Genomic DNA, 21,818 nt, shown 5'->3' on the forward strand with positions numbered 1-21,818 from the left:
CCTTATCTCAATAGTCCGGTGTCCGCATTATGTGGCCCGTTAACGGAATATTCGGCCTCTCGCTTTTAAAAGTTCTCGCTCGATTGATTTGCAGCTCATGCCAACACAGGACACGCACTAACTACCTGAGACTTTATCGCAATTTGCAAGAAATAAACACAAAACGCCCGTCGGCGATCGCACTCAAATACTGTTATCTTAAGCCATATCTTTAAAGAAGACTGATTTCGCATCGAGTGGGTTGATATAAAAAATAGAAATGCAAAATTTATTTCCTTTCTTGCAGACTGCAACAAACTGTGGGTTTTAACGATTGTACGACGTTGCTCTTATTCTCTTTGCTGTCGTCCCCTCTGCGCTGCCATCATAATCAACTCGAGCCAACTCACCCCATTTTAAGCCCTATTTTAATTCTGCTTATTCGTCTCAATTTTTCAGACGCACTCACAATACCGACGCGCGGCGACGCCAACTTAACATCGATGACGGTCTGGGGAGCACTGCGAGGTAAGGACCATGGCAATGCGTCCCAGCTTTGTGCCTGGTCCTTCATTGCGATGATAAGCGTAAGCCAGCGCTGATCTGTGCAAATAAATCACTCACCTAACAAATTGAGTTGCATTAGAAACATTCACTTGATGACAAAAACCTACGCACGTGAATGCAAATCTGAGTACTCTGACGCTTCGTAAGTCGCACCAATCTGGTTTGCCACTGCCCGCAGTGTACCTCGCGTTTTTTTACAATACTTCACTGGTATCCGAGCTTTGTACTTTTATGATCATCATCAGCAGCAGCTATATTTACTGCAGGACATAATATTTCATCACCCCACCTAATTCCCTGCCATCCTCTGCTGCGCTTCCCTTCCATTGGCACCTATTCTGTGGCGAGAGTGTCAAGGTGCTGCCCAAGCCGGGTGACGCGCGTCGCTAAACTAGGCGTAGGATCAGCGTCAGCAGGCTCTGGTTTCTCCATGTGGGCTAGCTGTGAAATCGGCGTTACAGGGGTGTTACAACTTCTCTACGCATATGAGACAGCCTGCACCATCCGTGAGTAAGATAATTTTGTCTTCTTGGAGGATGAGCTCACCTTCCCCTGTGACCGTTTCCGACACACAGCCACGCCGGCACTTCGATGCCCGTCCCTACAGCGAATCTTGACTATCGTCGCCATATCAGCGCAGGCAGTCGCAGACAAAATGGCGCCACGCGTTCGCAACGCGAGTCCGTTTGTCGTCTCCTGCCTGCACTCATAGAAACTGCGGTGTGGAAAGTATTTTTCATGCTACGCTACTGCTATTAAAAATGGCTTCGTGTGGGTGGGCGGAGCTACACTTCGTCTACACCAGTTAAAAAATGGTGGATTTCTACACTATACCTACACTCGTGTAGCCAATGTAGTTAAAAAAGATAGCCCTACTGTGGTCTCCGACACGAGCTGAGAGCCGCAATTCTCGAAGGGTTGACAATGGAGGGTTGAAGTCGCGAGTATTGCAATGGCTATTGGCTTTAAAAGCAAACAGAAATGACCTCGCATAAACGAGGAGAGCATTTCATTGGGCTTGCGTCGGCATTTACGTGATACTGAAATCAGGAGATTGGAATGAAATTAGAATGGAATAGTTTTACGTTATACGGCCCTTAGGATGAGCGACCGCCCCTGAAAGGCGTTCGTCTCTGGTTCGGCCGCCGGATCAACAGCGAACCTTTTTTTTTTTTTTTTTTTTTCTGAGGACCTCGTATGAGTTGCCTTTCTACCTTCGTTCTACGGTCGGGTAGATGGCAGTTTACTTTTTCGGGTCAATAATTTCGACAACGATTCTTAAGTTTTCAGAGATCTAGCCATTTAGTTAAAATCGAAGGAGGGCACACATCAGCACTTGGTTTTCCCCAAGTGCTGAACAAGCGCGACGTTTCTTAGTTTCGATCACGTGATGAAAACCAGTGCATTTAGTTTTACTTGACCGATGGCTGTGAATATTATACGCGTGACCATTTCTAGAGAAGGAAAATTAAATTATTTGGTTTCACATGCCAAAACCACGATCTGATTAAGAGGCACGCCGTAAGAGCGACTCCGTACTAATTTCGACCACCAATAACAAATCGAATAGTCACTATGCGTAAATGCGAATATTCTCGAATACTTTTGAATAATTGTTAACGTCAACTGCGCCCGAATAAACCTAAAATTGCAGCTGAAGTACGGCAAGTTTTCACCCCTGCGAGCATAGTATAGACAGAACATCAGAACATGCGCAGTGGAGCATGCTACGTCACTTAGGCAGCCATACTTTACATGCTGTAGAGCGATCATTCGCGCTCTCTGAAGAGCCTTGCACATGCGAAAGAACTACTTGTTTGGCTTATAATGCACCAGTGGCGCTTTTAATAAGCAATGATTCATAACGTGCCATGTTATGCCAGAATCTTGCTAGTTTTAAAGAATACTGGGATGTGAGCATCGTTTTATGTTACTTGTGATAACGGCTATTCATTATTCGAAAAACGCCAGAAAGATATTCGATGTTCGATTCGATTCGTTTCTGGCAATATTCCATTCCACTAAGCAACCACGGTGGGTTAGAGGGGGAAGGTCATCTCGTAATGCTTTGGTGAAAGCGGCGGAAGCGATGCGCTTTGAATAAACTACGCCGTTTCTTTTTGTCAGGCTTGGAGACATTCAGCCAAATGGTGCAGGCACGGCCCTTTCTGCGATACGTAAGTGGCTGACATATATTTGCAGCCGCGGTATTTTCAGCGTTGTGCGGTTCATTGCATACTCTCTCTTTCCTTTACGGTCACGTATCGACGAAATATAGAATTTATCTTGCGTCTCGTGAGCCAAAAGAATGAATTGCATTGAAAACAATGACTATAAGTGCGGTTCGGGTTCCTGAATTATCTTTAGTAGAAGAATAATATCGTTAGCATAGTGTGCTATTAAACTGACGTGCGCATTTGTCTGTGTATTTATGACAAAAAGAAGCGCAAAGGAGTTCAGAGCAGCCTCACCTTTGTGTATGCTTGTCAACAGCGCCGATCGTTGAAGCGATAGTAACCATGCCAAAGCCAATATAGCTGAGCGGTTTGGTGTAGGATACGAGCAAACGCTTCTAGCTCCAAGAGATTTTATTCTCCAAAGCGTCATCCATGAGGTCCACTTGATTCCAGCACGATTGGGTGGTACATAACGAAGACATCGCAACCCTTGTATCAATATACGGCCTCAGATATACACTGAGGGAAGTATGTTTTACGCCAAGCAAAAGAATGGACTGCACAAATCTGTGAAATGGTGATCTTAATTTGCCGCAGTAGGAAGGCGCAGCTGCATCTTGACCGAATTACAATACTGCGATCGAAAGCAGGTACAGCGGCTGCATAAGTAGAAACAACGAGACTACTGTTGGTTCTTAGTAGAAATATGGATATGACAATGCGTCCCATGTACTGGTAGTATCGTGCATGCATGTGGTTCTGGTCTTAGACCCCGAATAATGTTCATTCAAAAGCAAAACTTTATTGATGAGGTGTATTTATTTATTTATTTATTTATTTATTTATTTATTTATTTATTTATTTATTTATTTATTTATTTATTTATTTATTTATTTATTTATTTATTTATTTATTTATTTATTTATTTATTTATTATACCTTAAAGGTACAGCTGTATATTCCAGAGGGGAGGAGCAAGGTAAATAAGAGGTTGATTTGTTTTGGACAATCTGCCAAACTTTCTCTGCGTGAATATGCGTTACTTGAATAACGGGGGCTCACCCCACCACCATGACAGCATGCACGGATTGGCTCTATCGAGTACGCTTTGCCGTTATCAGCTATCTTGCAGCCTCTAGAAATGGTGCTTGCTCTCTTCAAAGCCTTGTAAGTCTGACAGATATCATCGGGTCCCGCAAATACAGATGTATTCGATTGAGATACAAATGTATACCGCGTCGTGTGCTTCCTCGCAGGCAACGATCAACTGCGGTGTGGTGCACGATTTTCCGCGCTTCTCGCACCGTGGAATTCTAATCGATACGGCACGCCACTTCCTCCCTGTACCGGTTATCAAGCAGAATCTGGTAGGTGCACGTTGAAAGGCATTATACACCCTGAGATTGAAATTCCAAATGTGAGCGTACATTTGCACTGTCATCAGAACCGCCAATCGCGTATTAAAACAGCATAAGAACCTGCCGCTTGTTTCTATAGATTGCAACGGACAGTCAAGCAGAAGCGAACGAATGATAATTGGCAAGTGAATGAAAAAAAAAAAAAAGAACGAGCACGAAACTGCAGCTAGTTTGTTGTACATTGAGATGCATTGTTGTTTAGTTCTATAATGCAGTGAAGGGTGGTGCGTCTATATATTTTACCATATATAGGAGACGCGGAGCCGCTCATGACCATGCTTTGATGCACGTAGCGTCGTCAGCAGGCTACAACTATTAACAAGGTTGGAAGTAAGAGGTTTGCCGGCACTAAAAGCCTCCTCTTGGTTCCAGCGCTGGTTCTTTCCAGTAACGAATTTGTACCACCTATGTTTTCTACATCCTTAGTCATGGATTTTAACAGTGCTGTTTGCTCAACGACGTTACAAGTACCCCACAGTAAACAGAACACTGGAGTAGTTTGGGACCGTAAGTTCATCATTTTCGATACGATTAATTATGCTACTGGTGATAACAACCCTGTGTTTACCCAGAGATCTTATAACCACCGCACAGCCTCGGAGTAGTTTCGGCGCTATGAGAAAGCGGGGGGCGGATAACTGGTTATTTATTCTACTATGCGTGTCATTTTAAGATTGGGAAAGCTCTCCATCAACCTTAAAGTAGCGGGAAGCTTTAAGTTTCAAGTTTCTGAGTAATTAGTTGTTGGTCTATCTTCGCCAAGCCCTATGAGGTAATATGGTGAGCTCATATGGTAAAACAGTCACAGCGACGGGTCCCGGTTTTGGTTCCAGACCAGCAAAAACTTTGAAGATTTACTTCTGATAAAGCAATAAGAACTAATAAGATTTTTTGACAACCTATGCGCCACTATGTTTGCTAAAGTGATGGAAGCCGAAGCGATAGTATCTGTGAAATAGCTGTGAACGTTTGGGATTGTTGACGGTGCTATTTTTATGAAGCTGGATTTCAAAGCGCGCCCTTTTTCTCCGGGACGCAAGGGATCCTTGTAATATGGCACGTCATTATCGATTACACGTGTTGGGGTAGTGCCACGCTGTAAGAGTATCCACTTTGGCCCTGTATCAATGCTAAAGAGGTGGTGGCTGTACAAAGTGGCTGTACAAAGTGGCTTTACACCACGCTGTACAGGATGGTGGCTGTACAAGCTGCGATATGTCGCCGAGAAAATGTACGCCAACCGCCCCCCCCCCCCCCCAAAAAAAAAAAGAACTATGCTTTGCGGCGGCAACGCAGCTTTTTTCCACCTCGTGGATGCTATAGCGGTGTCCAAGACTCCTGGCCTTGTTCACTTTGTGTGCAGGATGCCATGTCCTACAACAAGTTGAACGTCCTTCATTGGCACATGGTAGACGACCAGTCGTGGCCAATTTATATGGAAACCTTTCCCAATCTTACTGAGGTGAGCTACAGTGAACCTCTTGTTCACAGAATCTTTTTAACTGCCATAGCAGTACGTCGGCACCTCAGAAACTGAATCTTGTTCCTTCCGGTCTTATACCCCTGTCACACGGCACATGTAATGCCATTCGCACCCAATGAGATTACGTGTCAATGCCATTTTTGTTGCTTCTACACGGGCATAGTGAATGACATTCACAGCTAATGGATTCGCCCACTGAATGAGTTTCCCAAACTTATGCACGCGCGACTTGCGTAATCTCAACGATATGGGCTTGGCAAAAAATTACAAAATCGATAAGTTAAAACGAAATGCAATATATTTTCAAATAACCTTCCAATTTTTACCATTGTATTGCTAGCAATATAGTGAAAATATGTAAAAAAGAAGCACGATTTGTAACGTTTCGTTATCGTAGCAGCCTGCCGATAAACATTGCCATGAATTGCGAATGCAATTTTGTTTACCCGTGTATACTGGGAACGCAATGACATTGAATATGAATTTTATTTGCTGCAAATGACATTACATGTGCCGTGTGACAGGGGTACTAGTTTCACCTACGGCGAACGAAAATATAAAAAAAATACATCGGCCGATCCCGTGTTTATGCGGCTATAGATATTATGCGAAGCTTTGTTTGATGTTTCCGCAAATCTTAAGGCAACTGTTGTGCAATCGTAACGCAATTGAACGAAATTTTAGCAGGAAATGACGCAATTGAACTGTTTTGCGCGAACGAAATGATAACGACGTAAGTGCGATGATAGATTTAACCAAACATGACGCTGTCAGGCAAACGTAGCAATGGCGCAAATATTAGCAACTTATTTACTTTTTTTGCCTCTGGTATACTGGGTGATCGGTATTGGGCTCGTGCAATATCAGCAAGGCGCCAGTAGCCAGAGCATACGGCCGAGTGGGACACATTTTCATCTATGCCGACGGTATTACGATGACGGCGTGACGACCACAGCACGACGGCAACGGGAAGACAGTGATATAATGATGACGACGACGGAATCATCACGATGGAACCACGGCGGCATGACAATCACTGCGTGCCGACGACTTAGGGACGACAGCTGCCAAAGGCATGCCGACGCCTTTATGCTTGAAGGCGTCATGATTTTGTGATAACCACGGTCTACAGATGACATAACGATTATGATGATATTACAACAGGGCGGCGCCAGGTTTTTTTTTTTTTTTTACTTGGGGGGGGGGGGGGGTGGAGGCTGGCACCCACGCCAAGCGAGTTCCATCGGGGGGAGGGGGGGGGGCAGGGAGACGGGGAACTTATGCGCTGTGTTTGGACCATGTTGAACTCCCTTCCACTTTCCTCTCTTATGTTAAACATGTTCAAATTAATCGAGCGGAAGTCCGAGGGACAAATCTTGTTACATGGCACCTACACTTCGTTCGGTCGCTCGAGACTCATAAACATGCGCAGTGTTCTGCGTAGGTAAGTGCAACGTAATATATATTGAGGCTGCGCATGTTCAATACATGTCAATCATTGCCCAGCCCACCGCTTCCTTGCATTACAATTTCTCACTTATATTTGTGGACGTGTTTCTTTTATTTTGTTGAATTGAACTAACTGGACTTCGTAGTTTTCCGGGATGCTTTCTTTGAGGTATTTTACGACAAAAATATGTAAAAAAGCGAACATTTATTTATGTATGTTAAACATATTACACTCGTCCGAGAGCACAACAGCGTTGCGAGGCGCAAACCAATTGCTCCATGGCTAAAATCTTCTAACAGCTTGACTGGACTGAACGCCTACATAGGTCTACATAGGTATGCTGGCGAGGGCAGCAATACATGTAGAAGCCAGGGGTGTGCATAGGCTCTAGGGTGGCCCCTACCCTCAGCGACATCTCCTTAGCTAAAGTGGATAGAGATGTTAATAAAACAATCGGTAGTATGGCTTCCCGTGCCTTTCGTTGTGTCGATAGATGGATGAATGGAAAAACTTTATTTTGGTCATTGGGTCGCGCTAGATTCCTAGCCCGAAGCGGGCCGCTCCCACGTTGGGACCGAAAGGCCTAGCCTATCGGCCGCTTCGCGGGCCCGTTGGACTGCCCATAGCTGTTCATCTAATGTGAGACTGCGTAGAGCTGCGACCCACCGCTCTTCAGTGTTGTCCTTGTCGCTGCGTCGATGATTACTTTATTTTTGTAGGTGGAAGTAGGCTTGAAAAACGGTCTCTTCAAGTGAAGAAAGCTTTTTGTAGGTCGGGGCTGGGCCTCAATTTTACTATAGAACTTCCCCACGAAAATGAATTGCAATTTATAGATATACGTCTCCGCTTCGAGTTGTTCCATATATGTTGATTTTATCTACCAAGGTCCCATCAGTCCCCCCTCAATTTTTCCTCGAGTCATTCAAAGATTGTAACGAGTGGAATAACCTTGTGTTGCATAGATGCAGCACTACAGAAGTCATGCCCCCATGTAGTAACGGAAAGTGTTAGTTTCCAAGTGACTAGGCTGTATACCCAAAATTCGTGATTGGAGCAACCTGTGATAAATTAGTAAAGAAAGTTAAGAGTACTGGTGTGCAGGCACCCCTCACTAATAACAAGGAAAGAAGAGCGCATGCTGTGATTCCGTACGAGCACAAAGTTGCACACAACTTGAAGAATGTAGTGCAACAGTATGGGGTCCGCGTAGCATTCTCAGCCCCTCAGAAAATGTCGCGTTTGCGTGCTAGGGTAATGAATGTGATTGACAGGGCACCTAATCACTGCCCCTTTGTCTGCAGAATTGAGCATAAGCGAGATTCAACCATTGTACCCTGCGCCTGCGCAGTAGTGTATGAATTTCCCTTTCCAGTCTTGTGGGTGTGTATACATCGGTCAGACGGCTAGGTGTAGTACTGTTCGGCTGAAAGAACATCTACAATATAGCTCTGCAGATGATTATTGCCACGTGGCTAAGTACTGCAATGAGTGTAAAAAGCTAAACAAGGCCACCTGCATTCCACTTCTTAAACAAACTAGAATTGTCTACCGTCATAGGGACTGTAGTATTAGGGAGCTGTTTGAGGCGCTTAAGATAAACACTACACGTGGGTGTGTAAGCGAACCTTCAGTGTCACTAGCTGATGGCGAGATGGGTTTTTAGATGCTACTTTGTGACGTCAACTTATCCATGGCTGCATGGCCAATCAGATGTATTAATGGTCCTCTGTATATATGTTATTTGCACCCATTAAACACTCAGTTGCTGTTCTGTGCACGTCATGTCTGCCTCATCTTTGTTCGTGTGGGTTAGCGCAGTTAAAAAAGTTTACCTTGTATAAGGGAGTTCGCTCACAGGGTTCCGAAATACCAGGGATCAGTTTTGCAACGACCCTAAATCTACCCTGTAACCGGTGGAATTCATTCACTATGACAGAGCCATCACAAATGTCTTTTACGCCCTTTGTTATTTCCGACACATGTTCGTTCCTGCATGATGCATAGACTCGACCGCCGCTGGCGTGTGGCCGCGTGTTTCGACGGCCGGGTAGCGATGCGTTGCTGCCTGCTATTAGCTCATCACCGACGCCGGCGTGCGACAGCGCGTTACCAGATTCAGCGGCCATGCCAGCGCCTTAGTCATACCGGGGGTTTCTAGAAAGAGTTTAATTAAAATTCAAAAATAGCCGTTTTGAAATGAGTGGACGGTTCCTTCGGAGACTTATTCTGTGCTGTAGTGGCGACCACGGGGTAAGGGTGACACGGGGTAATTATTCGCTAATTAACAAAATCCATGATTTACTTTGAAGCTTTTAGTTTCAGCAGGCTCATCGTAATTGGGAAATTACAACGAGCTCTCCGTACAAGCCATGTAAACTTCTGCTTGTGCAAAAATGCCACTATCCGTGGAACAGTGGTACGACCTATTTCGGCTATCAGAGCGCGCGAAACCGTAGCTGTGAGGCTGCAGCGACCGTTCTCAGCGGGCAGCCATCTTGCGGCGGCTCCGGGTGCCTCGCTGCCGCACTGATTTGGCTGCCCGCTGCTGGGTGACGTAAGCAGAACGTCACTTCGAGAAGCGCTGCAGCCTCCCAGCTTCGGTTTGACGAGCTCTGAAGCCCATACCATACCCCGCATCAACCGTCAACCCGTGGTCGCCACTATTGGCGGCATGTCTCCGAAGAAAACGTATTTTATTTCAAGACGTCTATTTTTAAATGTTACTTAAACACCCGGTATACGGCTTCTTCGGGGATCCAACGTAGGCGATGTTGCTGGCTGTTCATTGGTTGACAGTTGACACCGATAGCGCCACCACACGAAAACTGTGGCGGCTTCTGCTTCGCCGTATACGGGGCGTTTTTTTTTTTTTTTTTGACATGATACAGATTTTTTTTTTTCTGTAAGTGCCTGAGGCCGATAGCGTAATTGTACTCCTTGAGCTGACTTACTCTAATCGGCGCACACTACTCGCAGAAGAATTCGAAATGCATAATGGATTAATTAACAAACGATCACTAATGACTTTTTAAATAATCACTTTACGGCACATATTGCAACCTACAAGTTGTAGCCGATGGGTTTGCAAGCCCAGCCACGTAAAGCGAAATCTGAGGAAGCCGCCGATTTCTAAGTACGCGCCGTCAAAGTGGCGGTAAAAATGGATTGTTGTTCTCATGCAGTTACTTTTTTAGAAAACATCGTTCTGTCATTGAAGCACAAAAGCGATTGGAGCCAATGTATTTTATCGCGAAACTGGTGTTATGCTGACAGTTCGTTCAGAGTGGATATGCTTTGCGAGCTTACCGGCTACAATTCGTAAATTACGTTATATGCCCTTAAGTAATTATGTGCAATTTTAATGAATCATTGTTTGTTGATTAGACAATTATTCAATTCAATTTCTCGTGCGAGTAATGTCTGCCGCCTCGAGTAATTCAGCTCAACGGCAACAGTTACGCTATCTGCCACAGTTTATTATTATTTTTTTAGTTCTGTATGGTCAAAAAGAAAGACAAAAACACTCGTCATAAAAAAAAAAACACCATCGCAATGAAACTGATGACGTGCGGCAATGTGCAGGAAGTAGCTGGACGGCGCTAGCTACTGAGCGTTCACACAACATTATCGCTTGGTATTACAGCGAAATCTGTACATGGCTAGACAAAACGATGATGATGATAAGTGGTTCTTGAGGGAAAGGGAAAGGTTGGCGCTATCTTCTGCAGCCCTTGAGGGAGCACGGCTCAGCGCCAACGGGGAGGGGTAAGTGGGAGCGAAAGAAGGGATAGAGTGGAGTCGCCATGGCTGGGCGAAGCAAAACCGGCAGGCATAGGCGGCACGTATCAGGCCGAGATGGAAGGCCTTGGTGTGCTGCAGAGTCTGCAGGGGTGTTGTGCCAGGCCGGTCAGGCCCGGGGTGGGGTGGGGGGCCGTGAGGCCTTCCCGCTTGTAGAAATGTCCTTAGAGGCGTGCGGAGAGCCCTGACGAGTCAAGGAACTCCACGACGCCTCGAAGTGCAGAAAGGTGGTGTCGGCCCGGGAAGAGGAGATCTTCCTCCTTGCCAGAGGGGAGGCCCAGGCGGCGGAACTCCTGCAGGAGTGGGCCCCGCTGCTGGAGGTACGCCGGGCAGGCCAGCAGGAGATGTTCGATCGTCTCCGGCTCCCCGCAGGAGCTGCAGGCCGGGGACGTCGCTCGTCCCAGTCGGTAGCTGCGTGCTGCCGTCCAGCTGCAGCCGATGCGGAGCCGGAGAAGGAGCGAGGTCTCCCTGCGAGCCAGGCCTCGCTGGGGGAGTGGTCGTGGGGGGCATCCCAGTGCCACCCGTTTGTCTGGGTGGTGGGTCGCCAGGTGTCGCCGCAGCCTCAGTCCTGTGAAGTCGCCCTCCGTCACGGCCCGACTGAGGGGCACAGTCGTGTGGTGGGCGTCCTTCGCCAGGGTGTCGGCTGCCTCGTTGCCCGGGATCCCTACGTGGGCGGGGATCCAGTGCAGGGACACCGGGTGGCCTGCGTCCTGCAGCGCTACTAGACAAAACGAAAAACCGTTTGCCACATGTTTCGATAAAGGTCTCCATTGGCTGCGCCGTCAGTTACGTCATTCTCTACGTCGCACCCGAGCGCGTGTGCCATTGGCAGCGCCGTTAGTGACGCCGTTCTCTGCGTCGTACCCAAGCACGCGTGCCCAAGTGCCGCTTGAGAAACTCCCGCCGAAAGGGGCGTTGGCCCCGGCGAACGCGTTCCCGCCATTGCCACGTTGACGCTGCTCTGCCCGCAACGCGGTCTCCTCGGCTCGTCGTTATCGCATGCGTTCGATCGCGTTAGCTCGGCGTCGTGGTTAGCAGCATCCGCCCGCCATTGGCGCTTGCGTTCCACTAGAAACACAAACATGTTACCAATAATTGAGAAACGCTTCAATACAGCGTCGGGAATAACCCACTGCTAAACGCGCGCGCTTTTACGGGGAATGAACGCACGGCGGAGAACAAACGCGCGTTCTGCGCAGTGCTCCCTTAAGGGCTGCAGAAGTAGGCGTCTCTTTCCTCCTTTACAATCACCATATATGTAGAGCAAACACGCCTTCTTCCGACGCGCGAGAGGCCGTGGGGGAGGGGGGGAGGGGAGGGAAGGGAGGCGACGTTTAGCTGCGGCACCAAGTGCCTATTTATATCAGAGGCTCCGGCAATAGTCACCAACGCCGCACGCATTTTGAGCGAACGCGGGCAAAACGCCGACAGCGTCGACAACAGTTCTGCGTGTTGCCGGTGCTGCTGCATGTCCAAGTTTGTACAGCTGATAAAGCTAATATCATTACTCCGTATAGCTCTCTACAAATTTGCTATCGCAATTGATGCTTCGCCTTTCAGGCGAAACTGCGACAACTTTTTTTTTCTTTTCTGCAGCGTCTTATGTGCCACGCACACTGAGAGAGGCGGTGCATGCGCATGTGTATATCGAAGGCAACGACAGTCAATATTATAGCAGGCGAAGACGATGCAGTGGGCTTCGCAAAAGCGGTACTCCATTAGAAAAGACAGCAGTCTCCGCTGTGATAGTACACGGCTGTCGTCACAGCCATGAGGAAGCCAAATGCGATTATATAGGATTTTGTTCCTTCAAAGTTTCATGCAGTCGAGTGGCGTTTACTTCTTAGCGGACAAGTGGGCACATGCAGCGCTTTTTTGTTCACATTTTCAGCCATTCGTGCCATTGAGTTAGGCGGCTGAATTTAGCTTCTGTGAAATTTTTGCAAACGTGATATACAGTGATGCTATACTGCACTTATTACCACGTGGTATTACCACGTATCGCGCATTTTCTTCTGCCGGTGTGCAAAAAAAATTTGCGTCTTATTTCACAATAGCAGCTACAACACCGACGCGTTTCTCCATTTTTTTTTCGGCTCTCTCTCTTTTTATCGAGTTCAAACCTTCCCACAGCTCCGTAGTAATGTGAATATTAATCACCTGAGGAGACATTTGCTAATCTAGTCACCGCTATTTCAGAACTGACTTCATTAACAGTTCTCAATCAATAGCTTCGACACGCAAACAAGCGCCTCCATTTTCACACGAGTAAAGTGTGTCCATTGCTTATCGCTTTATATGTTGTGCGTCTTTAGGGCTAGCAGTGTAGCCGCCTTTCTGATGGCATAGTCTACGAGTACACATGGAGGCTAAAACTCAAAATGCAAGTAAGACTTGTTCTTTCATTCTCGCAAATATGGTTGAAACTGGAACAATCCTTAGGCTCTCAACTTCGTTGCAACCCCAACCTTGAGAATAAGGCTATGAGTTATACAAAATCATATTTCATAAAAATAGCCCGATAGCCGTGTTGTACGTGTTTCGTTTTCTACTTGTTGACGCCTCCCCCCCCCCCCCCTCTCCAATCGTGTAAATGAATCTTCAAACCGAACAAACGCAGATGAAGTATACCACACAGCAATGATGGTAATCAGTAGCATTGAAGATACCAGTAGCATAAAGACATCACGCATTTCTTGCTCATTCAGTCACATAATTGTTGAAGCTATGATGCGTTATGCTAAGATATGATATGCTATGATGTGATATCAAGCTATAATACGATAAGTTGTGCTATGATACTTTCATTTCACTTCCTAAACATCCTGGAAGACACTCGCGCTCGTTGCTAGGCAGTGTCCAGTGTCCAGTGTCCTGCACCTCACACCTTTGATCTCTTCCCAATCCATTGTGCACCATGTTTCCTGTTTTTGCTGTCGTCTCGTTTAGATGGGCGCGTACTCCAAGCGCCACGTGTACACGACCGATGACGTGCGCGGAATTGTGGAGTACGCGCGGCTGCGTGGCATCCGCGTCGTCCCGGAGATTGACACTCCCGGACACACGCAAGCGCTGGGACGAGCTTTTCCCGGTAAGTCCGCCAGGATTGTTCTAAAGTAATAAAGAAAGAAGGACCGTGAATGGGACAGGAACACCAGGAAAGGACAATGACCCTGCCCCATAGGCGCTGCTCCTTTTCATTACGACAACTTGCTAATTTGCCCAGTGGACCTTTTTTCTGTACCGAAGTAAATTAAACGCATAAGCTAAGTTTGGACGGGCAGCCCTAATGGCGGTAGCGAGAATTTGTCGTTTGCCCTTGGAACGCAGAACTGTGTGGAACATAAATGTCAAAGCGGTTTTCGCGGTTCGCATGCTGCCGATCCTTTCTGAGGGCGTGCTTCTGGTCACACAGAGTCGGGCATAAAGTTTTACAGGACGCGGGTTCCCCAACAGATGAGAATTCCTGTTCGGTTAAGTTATGATGCTTCTACTTTAATGGATAGGTGTAGATGTTGTTAAAGCCACTTCACACTAAATCTTTGAGCTCATGGCTATGTACCCTGACTTCGAAGAGATTCAGCTTTTCGCAAATCCCGTGACCTGTAATCCTTTTGTGCTTGACTGTAGGTTTTATTTTCTCACAAGTTGAAATTTTAAGAGTTCCAGATCATTCTTGTGGTGGGCTACACTTAAGCGTTGATTTTGCCAACAAATCAACTCTCAAACAGTACAAAATGATTTACCTTCAAATTTTAGGGAAATCTATACACGGCTGTTTTTCACATCCTTAACTGGTACCCGACACGGCATCACTGATACAATCGCTGCTCTAAAGGGACACTAAAGAGAAACAGGAAGTTCAGCTGGAATAAAAGAGGGACCTTCAAGAATGCATGCAGTTTTTGTTGGCTGCAAAAGATGAGTTATTAGCGGAGAAATTCGTAAACAAAGACCAAATATATCTTCCTCAATTTCTCTCACCCCAGATTCGGCGCTGAAGCAGTGTCGTCACGGATTTCATTGCTCTCAGCGAATCAGAGGGCGCCATGATACGTCGCCGCTTGTGTAAACGGCCGAGGCGCTCGCTCCATCATAGGCTGCATGACCGCTGCGTTTGCGTTCGCTGCGACTTTTGCTTAGGTGTTCTGTGGTCGCGATGGATATCGTTGCTGACGCTGAACCTTGCAACGAAGAGCTCGCCAGGGAAGCAGAACTGCATTTGAGCGACTTCAGTGAAACGGAGCACGAAATGATCCTCCGTTCTCGCGCGGTAGGTGTTTCCGCGTACGATGGCGGTGAGCAGCCGGCCACGCCGACGGAATTGAAGCGTCTCTTTCGTCGGCGGAAGGCGAGGCGGCCGGTCCGCCAGTCGACGGTGTTCCCGACAGAACAAGCGTAGAAAGTTGCGCGCGTACTCGGTATGGTTTTTTCGTGTCTTTTTTTAACGACATTCAGCACTCACCGAGCCGCCAGTTTGCTGCTGCAGGGGCATCAGTAGGGGATTTCATGAAGGCGACATTGGTGGGACAGCTGCTCGAGAAAGGACTGGCCTCTGGGGCACGCCAAGATACTTCCCGAGGGCAGGATTATATACATAATCCGAGGGCGAGAAATGCAGAGAGCACAGCATCGTTTTCTCTGGCTCTTTGGCCGTTTTATCATCGGCAGAGCACTGAGCCATTGTGAACGCCGGGGCTCATCGCGCGGCACCACATGAAAGGGCACAATCGGGTCAACACTGCCCCTGAGCCAGCACCTTAGGCCCGTTTATACAGCCCTCAACACTACACACACGAGGAATTTTCTGGCTGTTTCCCGCGAAGTCAACGTTTTTCGAGCCACGCATCACGCAACCAAACACTGCAACACTGAACAGGCGCCCGCGATGATGCATGGAGCAAAAACAAAACTACGAAACTATGACGACCGCATGTAGCGCCAGTGCCATTTTTTCTTATTACTTATTTAATTTTGAGCTAAACTTATACGTCCTCGCTTGAAATGGCTTAAAAATTTGGCAAATGCTGTTTATGTACGTTTAAGGTGTATTTCATTTTGCATTTTATTAACAGAGATAAATCGCTCTCGACCAATCGCAGCCGGGCTGCGTTTGTGATCTCCGACGTCACGAACGTGCAGTGTGGGAAATTCGAAGGGGCGTCAGCACCTATCCTTCAGTTTTTCGCTATTTTCTCGCTTATTAAACCTCTGTTCGCAGTAAGAATGATATGTCTGTGATTGTGACAGGATAATCTATCATTAAAGCTGAACTTCCGGTTTCTCTTTAGTGTCCCGTTAAATGAAACAGTTTTCAGGTCATGTGCCTCCGACGTGTCCTTCTTGGTTGCGCAAAGAAGATGCCGTGATATCTGCTAATATATATGTTATCGAGGTCCCTTAAAGGGACACTAAAGGGAAAAATTTTTTCTTCTGTATCAGTAGATTAGCCTGCCACAATACCGAAAGCTCCACTCTTACCGCAAGAAGCCGCGTCGTGAGCCAGAAAGAAACGAAAAACACAGAAGGCGAGTGGTGACGCCACCTTGAAGTTCCCGCACCAGCTCACCGTGACGTCATAAATTTTGACTGCGCCTTCTGGATCTTAGTTAATTCTTTAGCGGTAAAGATTAAGTACATGCATTGTGTTCTAAAGGAGCCCAAGACTGATTATGGCAAGTTTCGCGAACTTTTACGCAGCCAACATGGCCCAAATACGAAAAATTACTTTAGAAGTCGTGACATCACACTGAAGTGTTGACGTTGGGGTTTCCACGCGTAATTAAAAAAAATGACTAAGAAGGGTTTGGGTGTGAGCTAGTTGGTACGGATCGTTCATTTTTATAACAGCGCCAAAAAACACGGACAAAAAAGAACAACAGGACGAGCGCTCGTCCTGTTGTTCTTTCTTGTCCGTGTTTTTGGGCGCTGTTTTAAATATGAAAAAAATAACTTTCAGCTTAATTTTCTCTACTAATAATTGATATATTGCAGTGTTTTTAACGACAGTAGAGTTTTCGAAGAATACTTTATCACTCTAAGTTGATTTATTGTTTTCTTTAGTGTCCCTTTAACATTTATTAGTATCATAAACAATAAATTTCACAACTACGGGTAAGCACTCCGCGATAAGCCCTGAATAAAGTACGTTTTCTGAACGAACGTCTCTACCGTTGCTTAAGGACTTTACGGTAGCCGAAAACTGAGGGTTATTTCGGGACAAAATGTGCGTGCCTTATTCAAGAATATTTTCTTAAATTTCTACCAAGAGAAGTAAAAGAAATGCGCACTATAAAAATCTCTAAGAACATACAAGAATAAAAAGAATCGTTTGCATATAAATGCAAAACACAGTTATTGAACGTTTGTCTGTTCAAAGTTAAACAATTGCCTAATAATTTACATATCTGCAAAAGAGCTTGCCAAGGACAAATACTTCATTCATGAGTTACTTTTGATTCTACAGTCAAGCCCGCATAAGTTCTGGCAATAAATTTCTCAATAACATACTTTGCCCTATATGCATTCGCACGATGAGAACCGCACGCATCTGCCTCATAATGGGTGTTCATATGTTTATTCAGGTATAGATCATCTGTATTCATGAAGCAATATTATTGCAACATCCACATTGTCAAAAAATACAGAATATCCACATCTGAAATTTATTTTCTGTCATTTTATTTGATTACCCTCAATGCCAACCAGTCATTACGGAGAGCCTGCGTTTAGAGATGAAAACGAACGAATTTATTGTTATTAAAACAAGTCAGTTTACAAAAGGTTCTTAGAAGCTGTTGTCTTCAAGTTCAGTGGATCCGTGATGGAGACGACGGAGGTGTTTCGACTCCGACGCTGTCATCGGAACAAATTACTTATAATGCTTGTGTTTTGACTCTGGGATTACGAACTTTGGTGCCGTGTTTTCTGCGCGATAAGAAACACGTTGGAGCCCTAGCAAAGAATACTTTATTCATACTGTCGTTAATATAACATTGTCTTAGTTTATCTTGTGAAAAGTACGTAAGGGAGAAACGTGACGCTCTGTGGCGAGATTTGGTATAAGTGTACTTTTCATCTGAAAGATGTTAGCATAACAAAGCAATTCGTATAAAAGGATATTTAATAGATTAAATAGGATAAGTGCGTTATTACTGGGGAGCCATATAGACGAAGCAAACCCTAATTCTGAGCACAGGACTGATCTGTACAGCGTTAGCTTGAACAGAGTAGGCGCGGAGGAAACGTTACGACGTATAAAGCCGAGCGATAGGTTGGTATTCTTAAAAATATTGTCCACCTAGACGTTCTAGGAGAGGGTATCGGTTATCGGAGTATCAAAATATTTATTGTTACGTGTCCAGGAGAAGACGGGAATAGTATTGGAAGTTGTGCACTTAAAACATTGCGGAGGTCAAGAAAGTCGCAATTTCTCCGAAAGGCGAAGTATCCATTGCGATAGAAAATTAGTAGACAGCTATACGAACAAACGGGGATAGCCGGTATTAAGCGGAAAAAATGGAGCTAGGCAGGCCATGTATTACGTAGGATGGCTAACCGGTGGACCATTAGAGTTACAGAATGGATCACAGGGAGAGGCCTTCGTCCTCCAGTGGATATAAATATAGGCTGATGATGATGCTGCTGCTTATGATGATACGAAGTATGGAGAGTAGTTGTATTGGCCGTATGAACTTGGAAACATTCTCTTACTAAATCAACAAACATGGTGTCAGTGTGCACAAAAAACATGAAGGCATCACACTCGATGACCCCGGACACTCGCTGTCAAAACGCTGGCGTGAGCAATCGTGGCTGCAGCAGTGAACGAAGTGACCTTCATGCTGTCTACCGCTTCATCGCGATCTGGGCGTTCAAGTGATATATAGCAATTATATGGACACTCCACGCACCTTTTTGCCGTCTCCGTCACCGTGATCTTCCGTACAAAGTCCAAGGAGGATAACACCGTCGCCGCGCGCCGGACGCTGTGGGAGCGAATGAAAGCGCGCGACGGGAGCCGACGATCGCGGCTCAATGTCACGCGTGCATCGGAAGACAGTGGGGAGGAAACGCGCCGTCTTCCGTCGTGCGAAATGCCTCAGGTGGAGGCACGGAGAAAGAATAATTTAGGAGGCGCAACTAGGCTGCTTCCAGCGTCGTCATAATGTTACACTGCGGCGGACGGCGTGACAGCGCCCCCTAACGAACGCCGGACGCCTGACGTATGGTCACGTGATGGTTTATCGAAGCGATGCAGCGGATCCGTGACCAGCGTCGCCAATTTAGCTATTTTGTAGCGACATCTAGCTACTTTTGGACTCAACTACCTACCAAAATTTTTTATTAGCTACGAGTAGCTGTTGTAGCTCCTTTTTTTAAAATCTAGCTCCTGATTTAGCTATATTAGCCAAGTCTATCTTTATTTAGCGACATTTCAGAATCACTATTCTGGTGTGAAAAAATACTTGCTACACATATGCTACACGATGGAACTGATCATGATGATTTAATGGCATCCCCTTTGAAAAGGGACGGTGACAAATAGTCACCTAGCCTGATTGATTTAATCATGTATGCTATATATGTTTTTATCGAGCATTTTTGTATACATCTCATTAATCTTTTTTCCCTCAAAATCTACCTTCTTCTTTCCGGGGTTTTACGTGCCAAAACCAGTTCTGATTCTGAGGCACGCAGTAGTGGAGGGCTCCGGAATATTTTTGGCCACCTGGGTTCTTTAACGTGCACTACAACGCAAGCACACGGGCGTCTTTGCATTTCGGCTACATTGAAATACGGCCGCCGAGGCCGGGATCCAAAATCTACCTAGTACCGCTACCTACGACTGTAAGAGATCTGGTCGTATCAATCACTTCCCTGCTTTTTTTAAAAGCGAATCATTTCTTGGCGAACATTTGCTACTTTGACGGTACCTATCTATCTATCTATCTAGCCGCCTACGTCTTTGTGCTCTCATGGTCGTTTCTATAACTTGGTATGTACCGAAATTGACATACTATGACAAGAGTACATGACGAATATAAATGATTTGTCATGACATGAATTTCATGACATGCGTGCCATGTAGGTCATGAAACAGCCGCCTACGCCTTGGTGCTCTCATGGTCGTTTCGTTAACTTGGCAGGTACCAAAATTGGCATAGTATGACAGGAGTGTATGACAAAAATAAGTGATAGGTCATGACAAATGTCATGACATGCGTGTCATGTAGGTCATGACAATGACCCAGCGAAAAAGATTAACACTCAAAAAGCGCTGGAAGCGGTTTGGACGTAGGCACTAAGTGAAGGAAACACTATAGGATGATGGTAGAAGTGATATTCATGACCATGAGTGAGCAAAAATCACGATGACTCGGCAAAAAAAAAGATTAACGCTCTAAAATCACTCAAATGGGTTCGGACGTGGCTGCTAAGTGACGGAAATACTAAAGTATGGTGGTAGAAGTCATAGTCATTAGCTTGACTCAGCAGAAACGTCAATCATTCAGCGAAAAAAGATTAACGCTCTAAAACCACTGAAATTGGTTCTGACGTGGGTACTAAATGACGGAAACACTAAAGGAGTGTGGTAGAAGTAATATTCATAACCTCGACTCAGCAAAAATGAGCATGACTCAGCGAAAAAAGATTACCACTCAAAAATGAACGGAATGGGTTCGGATGTGGTACTAAGTGAAGGAAAAGGCTAAAAGTTGATGGTCGAAGTCATAGTCATGATCATGACTAAGGCATTCGCATTAAGGTCTCTTAAGGGACGCCTGAGGACTCATGACATGAATGTCATGACATGCGTGTCATGTAGGTCATGAAAGAGCCACCTACGTCTTGGTGCTCTCATGGTCATTTCGTTAACTTCGTAGGCTCCCCGCACACTGCTTCGCATAGCATCGATTCCCACAGGGCGTGGGATCTGCCGGCTTTGTTTTCTACGTTTTTTTTATTATCGAGTAGTAGTAATCGACTGTTAGCTGACTTTGGTAATCCCTTCTTGGAGCTTTTACGAAATGGCTTTTACTGTTTAGGGAGGAGGACGCGCGAAAGGGATGAGAAAGCAGTAGCCTTTTTTTTTTTTTTGTAACGCCTGGTGAGTCTTGGAGGAGGGTGGCCTTGTGCACACTTGCTTTGTGGTTGTGGGTCTGGGACTGTTCGGGAGTGATTGCTTATCAAACAAGAGACGAACAGATATCGAGACCAATTTGCCAGTCCAACTTCACCAGACCGGCCCAAGGAAAAAAGACGTAGGAGCACCACGAGGCCCGCTGAACGACTCCAGGGAATCCACGTGCTACGAACGAAGGGTTCCTCACAATGGAACGATGTTCCGCCGCTGAACGCCCATCCCACGCCCAGTGGCTGCTGGCCTCTACGCGTCGGGATCTTCCTCTCCCGCTGGAGATGCTGTTACGATTGGCATTTAGCACCGTTGTGCTCTGCCTCGTCAAGGGATTCTGCGCCGGCAAGTTTGCAGCGATGAAATGCCATTGATACCCCTTCGTCTTTGCAAGGCCAGGGAGCTGGCGACTAGACCAGCGTCACCTGAGACTAATGGACAATCCATTATGTTTCGTATCTTCCGCTGTCCGACAGCTCAGAGCTGATGGACGAGACGAATTCTGAGTCATCGATCTCGCGCGTCGTTAAACGACTCGTCGCTCTTTTCCGTCACGGTATGGACTGTGAAAGTCAAACAAAAGAGCTCATTTGAGAGGACGACAACGCCGCCCTTCGTGGAAACGCTATTTATTGTGAAGGCCCATTTCTCTGTCATGGTGATCTTCATGAAAAGCCCCATCGTTCTTGCAAAGGGTCAACGGCAAGACTTTCCGTGGGAACGGATCAAAGTTGAGGTTCCCAAGTCGCCAAGTGGTTGCCCGTATGTGGGTGCGATTGGCGTGTGGGGGCGATGACCTTGGAGGCAT

General features: G+C 46.2%; 1 protein-coding gene across 1 annotated transcript in view; it reads left to right on the forward strand.

Annotated features, from left to right (window-relative positions):
* Positions 1-21,818, forward strand: part of LOC119462479 (beta-hexosaminidase subunit beta) — a 75,322-nt gene that overhangs the window by 1,213 nt on the left and 52,291 nt on the right. Inside the window, exons 2-6 of the mRNA XM_037723825.1 lie at positions 439-507; positions 2,674-2,723; positions 3,980-4,090; positions 5,505-5,603; positions 13,822-13,963. Of these exons, the coding sequence (XP_037579753.1) occupies positions 439-507; positions 2,674-2,723; positions 3,980-4,090; positions 5,505-5,603; positions 13,822-13,963 (471 nt within the window). The remainder of the gene's footprint in view (positions 1-438; positions 508-2,673; positions 2,724-3,979; positions 4,091-5,504; positions 5,604-13,821; positions 13,964-21,818) is intronic.

The sequence above is a fragment of the Dermacentor silvarum genome, chromosome 8 (genome assembly GCF_013339745.2).
Source record: "Dermacentor silvarum isolate Dsil-2018 chromosome 8, BIME_Dsil_1.4, whole genome shotgun sequence".
Lineage (NCBI taxonomy): Eukaryota > Metazoa > Arthropoda > Arachnida > Ixodida > Ixodidae > Dermacentor > Dermacentor silvarum.